This window comes from Solanum tuberosum, unplaced genomic scaffold (assembly GCF_000226075.1).
Source record: "Solanum tuberosum cultivar DM 1-3 516 R44 unplaced genomic scaffold, SolTub_3.0 scf00210, whole genome shotgun sequence".
NCBI classification, from domain to species: domain Eukaryota; kingdom Viridiplantae; phylum Streptophyta; class Magnoliopsida; order Solanales; family Solanaceae; genus Solanum; species Solanum tuberosum.
This window is the reverse complement of record NW_006239135.1, coordinates 131,178-144,186: the sequence shown is the minus strand read 5'-3', so window position 1 is coordinate 144,186 and position 13,009 is coordinate 131,178. Positions and strand designations below refer to the sequence as shown.

Genomic DNA, 13,009 nt, shown 5'->3' with positions numbered 1-13,009 from the left:
GACGAATACCCCAAAAAAACACAAGGAGTTGACCGGGGTTGGAGTTTGTTTATGGTTGTAGAAGGAATAAGAGGATAACATAAACACCCAAACACCCGAAGATGAGAATAAGACGGATTTTTTTATAAAGGATGCGAAGATGAGATTGATAATTTAATAGCTTATGAGGAAGGATATTGAGAAGGTAAGTTGTCATTTGCAACGCATGATGCCAAAAGGAAGGAGGAAGGGAAGCATGGGCCAATAAGGTACGAACAATGTTGTTGATCGTACGAATTTGTCTTTCAGCTGTCCCATTTTGAGGGGATGTATGAGGACAGGAAAGACGTAACGAAAGACCAGTTGCTTTACAAAAATCTCAAAAGAGGCCATTATCAAATTATGTGCCATCATCACATTGTATATTCTTTATGTCCTGCTCAAATTGGGTTCGAATAAATGTCTTGAAACTCAAAAACGTGGAAAACGTTTGTGATTTATGTGATAAAGGAAAAGTTCACAATTTTTTTGAATAATCATCCACAAACAAGACATAATATCGATGACCCGATGAACTCAAAACATGGGACGTCCAAAGATCACTATGGATAATATCAAATGGCATAACAGTGCGAGAATTTGAAGGATAAAAGGCAACTTAACATGTTTTCCAAGAGGGCAAAAATGACAAATACGAATGTCTTTAATTTGATTACATTCAATCAATTTATTCTTCCTAAGAGAGTTCAAAACAGGTGTTCCCGGGTGACCCAAATGATCATGCCAAAGGGATGGTGTCAAAGCAGCAAAAGTAGATGGAGAAGTGGTTAGAGTAGTGATGAGATACAGCTCACCCTGACTTTCACACCTCATTATTGGTTTCCCCGTCTAAAAATTCTTCACAGAAAATCCACACGGATCAAATTCAAGAGAGACAGAGTTATCAGTTGTAAATTTTCTAACTGACACCAAATTTTTAACAAGGTGAGGGGCATGAAGGACATTGTTTAATTGTAAGGGAGGACACGACGAAGATAATTTAGTGTGACCATAACCATGAACTGGAATTGATTGACCATTTCCAACCATTATACCACGTTTATTGCTCATATTAAAATAAGACGTGAGGTTACCTTGTGCGGATGTCATATGAAAAGTGGCCCCGGTATCCCTGTACTAATTCACATCCGGAGGAGTGATTCCAAGAGTATGCATTGCAGCTTCAATGTCGGTTGGAGATGGAGTTGATGTGTAGGCCTGCTGCGGTCTGGGCCCAAGTATACCAGACTACTGTTTCGACTGCTGTCCATAATTGGGCCTTGTCCATGAGTTTGACGGATATGGACAAGGAGGTATAGCCCAGGGAGCCCACAGTGCCATCCAAGGCCACGACTGACCTCCAGCCATGGAGAATTAGGTAGCGGATGCTGACCTGCTGGCTGTTGTTCGCCACCGAGGCTGTTGCCGCCTTCCATCTGACCACCACCTCCAGCCTTACCCCCACTACCTCTACCACCCTTGCTGCCTCCACGACCATTATGAAAAGTGGCCCCGGTATACCTGTACCAATTCACATCCGGAGGAGTGATTCCAAGAGTATGCATTGCAGCTTCAATGTCGGTTGGAGATGGAGCTGACGTGTAGGCCTGCTGCGGTCTGGGCCCAAGTATACCAGACTACTGTTTCGACTGCTGTCCATAATTGGGCCTTGTCCATGAGTTTGACGGATATGGACAAGGAGGTATAGCCCAGGGAGCCCACAGTGCCATCCAAGGCCACGACTGACCTCCAGCCATGGAGAATTAGGTAGCGGATGCTGACCTGTTGGTTGCTGTTCGCCACCGCGGCTGTTGCCGCCCTCCATCTGACCACCACCTCCAGCCTTACCCCCACCACCTCTACCACCCTTGCTGCCTCCACGACCATCATTGTTGCTGCGATTATTGTTGTGGTATTGGTTCCTCTTCCCATCATTAGTATTGCGGTGTGAAGAAGAAAGATCAACAATATCATGCAAGCTAGTCGACTCACGGGTAACCATAGCTGATGAGGAGTTATGTGCCGCCTTTTTAGCAAGGTCGGTCTCTTCAAGAGTGAGCATCGAACGGGCCTGATAAAATTGGGGTAAAGGATCACGTTGGTGAATGAGAGTGGCCACACCTTTGTAGGGTTCGGTGAGGCCAGAGACCAGTTGAAGAACTAATCTATTGTTGTCGACGGGAGAGCCAACATTCTTGAGTTGGTCCGACAAAGATTTGAGTTGCTGACAATAGACAGAGATACTTGGAAAATCTTCCATGTTCACATGAGTGAAATCGTACTCAAGGGTGACGGCACGAGAGTGTTTGTTTTCTTGGAATATGTCACGCAATCTATTCCAAGCCTCCATTGCCGTGGTGTTGGGATCAAGAATCGTATGTAGAAGTTCATGAGATATAATGACATAGATCCACTATAGAACAGTAGCATCAAGAGTCGACCAAAGTTCTTTCTCCTCCTCTGTTTTTGGCGTTTTCTCCTTGCCTTTTGCCAGAAGAATAATATGGTCAAGAACTCAATGGGATCGTGCGTGAATCTTAAATAGTTCTGCCCATGTGGAATACTGGACGTTCTCCATCTCAAGAACGATGGGAATATGATTCTTGATGTTGGATACATCAAGAGCAAGGTGAAAGAAAGATTTTAATTCCAACACGATGATAGAAAGGAGACGAAGAAGAGAGGGGGGGGGACGGTGTTAAAGAGAAAACGGAAGGTTTTCCCCTAGAGCTCTGATACCATGAAAGAGTTTAATCCCTTGCTTATTTCATTGATATCAATGGTTTATATACAATCAATACAAGGCTATAATTAAGGAAACTAACTAGCTATAAGAGGAACTAAATATACTCTTAACTAATGTGATCTATACAAAGAATCAGAATATCTTTATCATATATTCTAACAATTGTACAAGTTAGATAACTTTTGGTACGATTTGTTGAAGCCGTGTTGGTACAACAAACTCCCATCAATTTGAAAAAGTATTTCAAGTAGACCTTCTACATGTGATTAATTTTATTTAGTAGGGTCGGATACTAAGTGCTCAAGCCTCTATTAGTCTCTTTATCAAATATCATGAGATATGTATACAATTTTGAACCAATTGATAGAACATAGAAATTACTATGTCCTAAATAAGAAATTACATGTAACATGTCTCAATTCAGCCTTCAGACACCTTTCCTATCCATCTGTTTACCTTAAGTTAATAGCTCCAAAATGGTAAGATAACTCTTCGATGTTAGTGAAATCCTCAATAGAGCATTTGCTTCCAACACCTTGCTCAAACATGTCAGCCACTTTCCATGTTAGTGTAGCAAGTCTCAAGTCTCTCTCACACAATAATAGATGATAAATAACTATAACATTCAGAATTTGAAGATTCTAAGGACATCGTGGAAGCATTTGACAAAGAATGGTTATCATCATCCTAGAGAGTAACCAATAATCATGTTAGCTTCAAGTCATTTGTGTATGAGAAATAATCACAGGAGAATAAAAGTTGATTAAGGAACGTTGAGTTACATCAATTTACTAATATGATATGCCTATTAAATTTGCAAGATTTCAGAATACTAAGTTTCAACCTTGAGTTACAAGACTTAACATACATGACCTTGTTTGTGCTACCAAGAATACCAAAAAATAAAGATGGTATTAGGTGTCTGCCAAAAAAAGAAAGAAAAATTGGAGGATATTTGAACTTACATGCATACACGTGGACTTAAGCAAGAAAACAAAGAAAATAAATGGGCCCAAGTTTATGGTACAATTTTCGTTACTTTTAGTATAATTACTTTATATTGTGTTAGTCCTTTTGCTTGTTCACTTATAAATAAGGGTAATAAGTATAGAACATTTATAACATTCCCAGAAACATATGATGTGACAACTATATATGTGAATACTGCCATAAAATAGTAAATATTTTTTCTTTAACATTATGTCCAAACAAAGTTGAATAATTTTTTTAAAAAGAAAATCCAATATAATGATTATCAACTCGTCCTTGAGAAAGTAATTTTTTATTCTCTTTTAACGAGGATGATTCTATTAAATTAGGGATTAAAAATCAATTCTTATTAAAAGACCTATATTTTTTCTCTTATTTATTTTTAATTTATAGTGCAGTATCCTTGAAAACATATTCTTTAACTTTACATAGTAATATTATTGCTAATATTTATATTAGTCAAGATTAATTTCAATTAATAAGATGTTTGTTTTTTCCTTGCAAAACAATTTGTTGGATAATGTTGTATTAAATTTTATTTATGAATATGAAGATGTGAGTAGTCTAATTCAAAATTCTAAAATATTGTCTAATATAAAAGGCAAATGCTTCCTTGACTTCTCAAACTAAACTAAGACTATCCAACTAAGTATAGCATGAAGGAATTCTTTTTGTATTGAAAATGTTTTCAAATAGCAATCTATAGCATCGATAATAAGGCTTAAAGTAAATAAACGATTCAAGCTCCTTGATAAAGCTAGTTCAGCTAACTCAAAGGTAGAGAATTACCCGGGAAGTGGAACACAGACTGATTCCATTTTCTGAATATCCAAAGCATACATACAAAGCATGAACAAAATATTCAACCTATTTTAATTGACTTCAAATTGATAGCTAAGCAATATCTAAGGTAGAGATTTTGTTCAGGCTAGTATAGGAGTGAGTCTCTTCAAATTTCAGGACACATGCAAAATATCTATTACGATGTTATTTTAAGCAGTTTATTAAATAATTTTTTAAAATTTTGAATATAACCTCTCTAACTTTTTAAAGTAGGGGTAAGATCTGGTTACTATGTATACCTTTTAGTTGGGTTCAAAAGAACCAGGACATCATGAGGAAGCTTACAACTGTAAATGATATCGGCAATAAATTAGACGACAAAAAATTATACTAAAAGAAATATAATATTATTATATGATTTGACCAATCGGCATACACATGAAAGACTATTTTATAAAAGAAACATAAAATTGTTGATAGAAAATTCCCCCCTAAAAGAACTCTATAACACATTATATTGTGGATTATACTGCGTTTTGGGTATGAGAAGAAAGTTTTCAATTCATAGAGTTCCAATTTTTTCCTTTAAGAAAAGAATAACCAAATAAGAAACAAAATTGTATTTTTCTTTGAGAAAAAGTGAAAACAATTATGATAATACTTCGACTTTCCTTCCAAAGGAAAAGTAAAACTCGAATATGATAAGAAAATCAAGTCAAAATCCTAACACTTTCTCGATATCCCACTTATAAAAATATATTGAATTTATTGTTGTTGAATCTAAATTTTAATTATTTAAACGAAAATAAAATTAAAAAATTTCACTATTAATTAAATATTATTAGCCTCCCCTTGAGCCACAGATGAATAGTTAGTGTAAATTTCATTAGATAGATAATTTTTTAGTTCTCTTCATAATATTTTAAGCTTAATTATTTTGTTTGAATCAGATAAACAATTCTTTTCTTTCGTATTTGTTTAATTTTATTCGCTTGGTGTTTCTTGATAAGACTCTAATTCTGTTTTCTGCCTATTTAAATTTGATACAGTTTAATCATCTAAATCTATAGTTATCATGAATTTCAATCTCAGGTTCAAAACATTGTTATATGGAGATACACCTACGTATATGTATTTTGAAAAAATTACATATTGTCTCACTAATTAATAATTTCGTATCAAATTTCAAGTTAGATACACCTAGGTATATGTATTTTTGCTACTATATGGAGAGACGAACGAGAGAGGAGAGAGGCAAGCAGTATAAGAGGGAGGCGACCAAGAGAGTCTGTGTATCCCCAGATACATTTTGAACTACAGATACGAACCGAGAGACGTGATTGTGAGAGAGGGAGAGAGGGAAAGAGGCGAGCGAGAGAATCAGATACATGTGAGTCTAGTCGGATACAGTCTATCTGGAACAAATTACACCTAATTTTGACTCATGTATCCGAGATACATGTATTTGAACGCGTCAGATACACGTATCCAAAATACGAATTCTAGTAAGAGTAATTTGCTCCTAAACTAGTGAGCTTTGTATCGTTTGCTCTAATATAAATTATTACTATACTAATTAATGGCATGGACAATTAAACAAGAAGGAAAGGAGTAAACACCGGACCTTAAACAATTTTTAGACCTCTATTTTATGTTTGTTGCATGCAAAATATTGCCTATCTCAAATTTCAAACGTCATTAAACATAATTAGTTTTACACCTCTCTTATTCTTAGCCCCCAAAAATATCCAACAAAAAAATACACTAAAAGCTTTTTTTTTCACTTGCTTTCTCACAAATTGTCTTTCAATAAGTCATGGCATTACCACTTCTCTCAATTTTCCTTTTTTCATCTCTAACCTTATTTTCTCTTACAGAATCCAAACTCAATGTTGACTATTACAATAAAACATGTCCTCAATTTGAAAAAATCATCCAACAAATCGTCGTCGATAAGCAACTCGCGGCCCCCACCACCGCGGCTGGGGCCCTCCGCCTCTTCTTCCACGATTGCATGGTGGGAGGATGTGACGCGTCGTTATTGATTTCCTCAAATTCCTTTTCCCAAGCCGAGCGTGACACGGATATCAACCTCTCCCTCCCGGGGGACGCTTATGATGTTGTCACACGTGCAAAGACCGCATTAGAACTCCAATGCCCTGGCATTGTATCTTGTGCAGATATTTTAGCTGTTGCAACTCGTGACTTGATTACAATGGTTGGAGGTCCATTTTACAAAATTCGCCTAGGGCGAAAAGATAGCTTTGAATCGTACGCAAAAGATGTTGAAGGACATATTGCTAGGCCTAACATGACTATGGACACAATAATTAATATGTTTGCATCAAAAAAATTAAATGTACAAGAAATGGTGGCATTAATGGGTGCACATACAATTGGATTTTCTCATTGTTCGGAATTTAGCAAGAGATTATTCAAATTTAGTCAGACGTCAGAATTTGATCCTACTATGAACCCTACATATGTTCAAGCGTTGCAAACCTTGTGTGGGAATAACACGAAGGATATGGCTGCGTTCAATGACGTGATGACACCTGGCAAATTCGACAACATGTATTTCATAAACTTGCAAAAGGGGCTAGGGTTATTGGCATCTGATCAAGCTATGATTTATGAACAAAGGACAAAGCCATTTGTGGAGCTTTATGCAAAGGATCAAGATGCATTTTTCAAGGCATTTGCACATGCAATGGAGAAAGTGAGTGTTTATAAAGTTAAATTAGGGAAAATGGGAGAGGTGAGACGTAGATGTGATGTTGTGAATCAATTACAAGTAAATCCAAACAAGAAAATTGGTAGTTAATTAATTAATTAGGTTGATTATTACTATTGATGAAGAAGGATTATCATCTCAAGACATGTTTTAGTGTCAAGGTGCTTTTGGATTATAATATGTATAGTTTCCATAGAACATTATATGTATTATTATTATTATGTTCCAATGTGAACATTTTTGACCTCTTGTAATTTCAACATTTGGCTATAGAAAATGTCTGCATTGTGTAAAGAATTAAAGACTCCATTAATTTAAATCATTGATCTCGTATTTATATAAAGATGAATGTATTAATCACATATTTATAAACATGATTGTATCAATCTTGCAAGTGTGGGAATAGTTATCTCACGTAAATATGGAATAGCTAATTCCACCATTTTAATACGTATGATGGGATAAAATAATTTTGGAATTAATTAATATCAATAACGAAATGTGGGATAATATAATCTCACATTTTAACCTGACATTATTATCTTTATCCCACCAACTAAACGACTTCGCAAGTGTTTTTTTCTTTTCGTTGGTTTGTTTGTTACTAATTGCACAGACCATAGAATAACACCAGCCTGTTGTATAAAGTAGATATTTTAACGACAGAAATGTCCATAAATCATGTATCAAGTCGAAATCCACACATCAATTTCCAATTTCAATCAAGATTTTAGTCATTTTTTGTCAATCACTACTAAAAGATCCAATCTTGTAATTTGTTTGCATTATATGATTGAGACAGAAATAATTAGCTACTCAAGATACACATTTACCCTTTTCGAATTTCTGAAATTGAAATTAGACTTTTATCAAACTTGTTTCATATCAGATGATGACATGTTAAGAGCTCATCAATTTAGACTTTATCGACTTATTTCACATCAAATGACATCTTAAGAGCTCAATACCTCACCTCAGATGTGTGTGTGGGGAGGAGGGGGGGGGGGGGGGGGTGAACTCCTAAACTAGCATGTGTTTTGCCAGTAACAAAATCCAATATAGCTTTTGGCAGAATCTAGTTGGTCTATTATATATTCAATCAAAGTGTTCAGACTCCCAAGAAACTAATAAAAAGATGTAAATGCTGACTTATAATATACATATTAGGCATCTGAGGACAAAAGAGCAACAATCTTGTATCTTTCACTTTTTTGTATTTAGATCTTTGTCTGAACTAACAAAAGAATCAACTTTTTTTACCACTTAAACACACACACACACACACAAGCATAGCACATTCAAGAAAGACTTGTGATTGAATAATGCAATTTACATGTGGGAGTGTTCAAGGAAAGAATTTTACAACAGAATTTTTCGTGTACTTCCCGTGTCAACACCATTCCATAAATAACAATATTTCAGCGCAATAGTGATATGGCTAGTTACTGCAATGGAGTCCCACTGAAAGAATTCTTGAAGTCCTGCAACAGGTTTGTTGCTTGGACTAATAGGAAGTGTACCTCTGCAACTACTCATTCAGTTCCGTTGTTTCTCTATAAACTGCATGTAAAATAGAAATATAAATGTATAGCAGTCGAAAGGAAGTGATATGATACAACAAAAAGAAGCTCACCCTAATTAACAAGCTTTCCTTTTGTCAACTTTTAAGGGAATGTTGAACCATTTCTTCTTCTTCGTCCGGTCTCTTAAAGACTTCTTTTCTTTTACTGGGCCATCTTCACTGGCTGCCTTGGATCCACCTTTGTTCTTACTTCGATTGCTGCTACTACTACTACGTTTCATCACAGGAAGACTCGTATAGGAAGCATGAATTTCATTGCGGTCCTTAAGAAGCTCATCAATCTATTGATTAGCAAAGAAGTTGAAACAATAATTTAACTTTTTTCCTAGGAATATAAAATCACTTCAAATAGGTAAAGAAATTAGAGTTGCAGATGAAGTTCACAAAGCATCTAACTTACAGCTTGCATTTCTTGAGCATATCTACTTGTCATCTCAGTAAATTGTGTTAAGACCTGTCAATTAAAAGAAGGAACCAATAAGATCGAAGAAACATAAAGAAAGAGATCGCCAATTAATGAACGAAGGAGCACATACCTCCCTATATTCTGTTTCAAACTTAGACAGTTCCACTCTTTTTGACAAAATCTGAGCTTCTACTGCTCTAAGATTCTCTTTTTCCACGGTAAAAGGTTCAGCGCAGACCACTTCAATGGTGTAGCTCACACTTCTAAAAAAATTGTCACCTGCAAAAGTCAACCAGGAAATAGAGAGAGGTGCTGAGTATCGTATTTCCATTGAATTGCATTGAAAGTTCAGATTGGCAAGGGAAAGATACCATAAATTGCAAAAACATGTGTGCCAGCTTTGAGCTCAGTTATCTCGCATGGTTGAAATCCATCCAGTTTCTTGAAAAATGCAGAGTCCGGATCCTTTGTGGCTGCTGCCTATATATTAGCTCAAGCAGCAAAATAATGTGAACACATGGACACAAAACTGAAGAGGAACGTACAAAAAATTGACATTATGCATAGATATAAACTCACCGATGTCTGGGTTTGATCCATGTGATATACTGGGAAACCAAGAAAATACATGCCAGCAGATGTGACTTTCCCTGTTTTTGAACTATCTTCCTGCAAAGAAGTCTCAATAAATTTACAGGAGATATTAATGAAGTACTGCCTGGATCATAAACCAGATTAGCATCAACAATGATAGAGGATATTTGGCAACCGATGGATTGTGACTAATCTGAGGGCAGATGGCGTAGCTTATATGAGGGTATGAAAATCGGATGCAGAGAAATTGAAAGAACGTGAACTCAGCATAAGCGGCAGAAAAGTAAATTGAGAAACTTTATTCCCCATCTGGAGTCAACCCTTAGGAACAACTGCAGAAGTGCAGCCCTCAAAACCCGGGGATGATGGACCCTCCCCTGACCCCTCCCCTGACCCCTCCCCACTTAAATAGTAGGCTTAGTTCGCTTGGCGTAGGGCCTGAACTAGTGGCTTAAGCCACAAAGTCCCCCGATCTTTGTCGAGTGAACTTCAGCCTGGGGGCTAATGAGAAACTTATTATTGTTGCTTAAAAAGGATCTTTTAGGACTATACATAAACTTCTTGATTCGAACAGATAACAGATAGCCATATCCACATATTTATAAGAAAAAAAGGAGCTCATTGTGCTCTTCAAGCCTAAACTACCATGAAATTTGAAGTGTGATCCTAGATTACTTGACCACAATAAGGAGCAAGCAAAAGAACGGAAAGAGATTCGAACCTGTAATGCAAGGCTGAGTCCACCATTTTCTTCTTGGTCAAAGTACAATAGCTGCAGACACGCAATTCAAATTACCAAACTGTGACAAACTCAAAACAGATCAACACAGTGGAAAAAATTGAGTTGATCCAAAAAACAAATTGAAGTAACTAGATCATATTATAATCAATGATGGAAATCACAGTATGATACTCTCAGATGAGGAAAGCAGGTCTGCTGATGCTGGGTTGTCATATTAATATAGTCTGAAATCAGTATCACTCTGCTTGATGATTCGGTACAAAAGAGAATATCGAAAGCATCTAAGAGTTTGTGTCTATCAAATGATTTATCAGGGAAACAAAAGAGTGCCCATCTGAGGATGGATATATTTGGAAATATCCTAGAAGCACACTATTAAGCCACTAACTAGGCTAAATATAAAATATTGCCAAGTGACACAAATAAGTCTTTAAGTCTGCACATGCAACAGTAAACCTAGGAGTCCTTTATTAGTAATGTAGCAGTCTTCCAGTAGAAAAAGCTCTCCACTTTTATTCGCCAACTGACCAAATTGAATTTTCTATCATCAGAATTCTGAGTCCAAGTAGCAAGCATTTGGTTGACCAAATATACACAATAAAGTAAACCTAAGCATATTTGGCTTTAGATTTTGACGGACCTTAAATTTGCTTTTTTCTCGTGAATGAACTCGGCAAACAAGGCCCCCTTTCGCTTCCTTTTCTGTTATTGTAACAGAGTAGAAGTGAGCAGACTGTTTCTCTACCTGTTAAGAAGAAGATAAGAACTTCTGCAGTATTTACATTTGAACAAGAATGAATGACAAAGATTTAGATAGATACCTTCTTACACAAAGGTTGCCCAAGTGGAAGTGGTTGAATAGATACTGAACCATTTAAGGCTTCCTCTAGAACAGTTGCAGAGACTGTGGTTTTTATTGGTACACCAAGCTTACTACTCATAATGAAATAACAAAAAATACATTATGGAGCATAAATTTCATGAGCAGAAGTCTGAATTCAACAAAAAGGAACATAAAGATTACAAGCAACATATACTGACCTAAAGAGTGCAGCAAACATAGTATTCACGGTTCCCAAACTTGACAGATCAAGCTCCAAATCTTGGCTTTCTGACTCAACCGCCTGTTAAAATAATACTTCGATTAGGCAGATCACCAGCATTCTCATTTTATTTCTAGTAGGGAGAATGCACAGAGAAAGTCTAACTCTTAATCGATAGATAGAGACCTAAGATAAAGAGCACTACAAAATTCTAACAGAAACAAATTATCAACCAGAAGGCATCATATGCTTAGGGTAACTAATTTAACTTCTTGCCCTACAGATTATACTGAGGAAATAAAACAACCTCAAAGCCAGCTGAGTCATATTGACGCCTTTTATCTTGATCAGATAAAATGTTGTATGAAAAGGTGACCTCCTTGAACATGTCTGCTGCTTTAGGGTCATTTGCATTCTTGTCAGGATGATACCTACAATATGCAAAAGTGTCAGCAGAACAGAAAACAATATAACCTCCATCAGACAAGAAGGATCATAACTTGCATCCTGATATATACAGAAAGGACTTAGAATCACAAACTGTGATAGAATACTACTTCTCAATTCTCATGAGAGCAATATTTTAAAAATTGGTTGTTAATCGTTTTACAAGCATTTCTGTGATAATTTCCACAGTCATCCAGAACCAACTTTGTGACTGTTGCCATGGAAATATTTTAGTACTTTGATGTATCAACCTCAAAGGTAACTTTCAGAAACTACCATACACTGAAGCTCTAATGAGTAATGAGAAAGATAAGACTAACAAAATATCAAAGTAAGGAAGACAACAAATTATGGATTATAAGTTCTTTCCTCTAGAATCAAATTCGAACTTATTCTCAAGTATAACTGAAATGATACCATTTCCAAAAGAACTGACTTGCTGATATATTAAGCTCTTCCAGAATCCTGAACAAAACTACCACTTCTCCTTTGATTCCAAATCACAAAACAGCAAATATAATTCTTTGACAGTTCTTTTTTTCTCTTGAATTTAACAACTCAAGAACATTAAGGAAAAGATCTTTAGTTCTCCAAATTTAGTTACTTTAGAGGCAGGTTGCAGACCTAAAACTAAGAAAATAATTCCCACTCAAATTCTGTAAACAGGTTGAAATTTCAAATGAATGAAAGAAATTGCACAGCGCATTAAAAAAAACAACGAAAGGTAAAAGCTCTTATCTTGGTAACAATAATACACTTCATACAAAATTTTCCTCAATTTTTTTCTCCTAAAAACAAATCCTCAGAAATAACAGAGCTTCAGTATTGATGCATCATAACACTTATTGCTAACATTTCTATATAACTAAGCCTACAGAGCTACCTTTTTTTTTGGGGGGGGGGGGGGGGGGGGGAATCTTTTTG

At 36.0% G+C, this 13,009-nt stretch overlaps 2 protein-coding genes across 2 annotated transcripts in view; one reads left to right on the top strand and one right to left on the bottom strand.

The window, feature by feature from the left end:
• The first annotated feature begins 6,353 nt into the window (after window positions 1-6,353).
• On the top strand, window positions 6,354-7,365 carry LOC102590446 (peroxidase 6-like). Its single transcript, XM_006355919.1, has one exon. The coding sequence runs from the start codon at window positions 6,354-6,356 to the stop codon at window positions 7,359-7,361; it is 1,008 nt and encodes a 335-aa protein (XP_006355981.1). The 3' UTR covers window positions 7,362-7,365.
• Window positions 7,366-8,443: 1,078 nt separating this feature from the next.
• LOC102601185 (chaperone protein dnaJ 16) overlaps window positions 8,444-13,009 on the bottom strand; it is a 6,010-nt gene continuing 1,444 nt past the window's right edge. Inside the window, exons 2-12 of the mRNA XM_006355868.2 lie at window positions 11,946-12,069; window positions 11,637-11,719; window positions 11,417-11,528; window positions 11,236-11,340; window positions 10,575-10,625; window positions 9,839-9,928; window positions 9,631-9,739; window positions 9,390-9,538; window positions 9,254-9,307; window positions 8,905-9,134; window positions 8,444-8,831 (exon numbers count right to left, since the gene is read on the bottom strand). Of these exons, the coding sequence (XP_006355930.1) occupies window positions 8,910-9,134; window positions 9,254-9,307; window positions 9,390-9,538; window positions 9,631-9,739; window positions 9,839-9,928; window positions 10,575-10,625; window positions 11,236-11,340; window positions 11,417-11,528; window positions 11,637-11,719; window positions 11,946-12,069 (1,102 nt within the window). The 3' untranslated portion in view covers window positions 8,444-8,831; window positions 8,905-8,909. The remainder of the gene's footprint in view (window positions 8,832-8,904; window positions 9,135-9,253; window positions 9,308-9,389; window positions 9,539-9,630; window positions 9,740-9,838; window positions 9,929-10,574; window positions 10,626-11,235; window positions 11,341-11,416; window positions 11,529-11,636; window positions 11,720-11,945; window positions 12,070-13,009) is intronic.

What these genes read in the sequence shown, in the direction of transcription:
- LOC102590446 (XM_006355919.1), top strand. Translation starts at nt 6,354, where the DNA reads ATGGCATTACCACTTCTCTCAATTTTCCTTTTTTCATCTCTAACCTTA.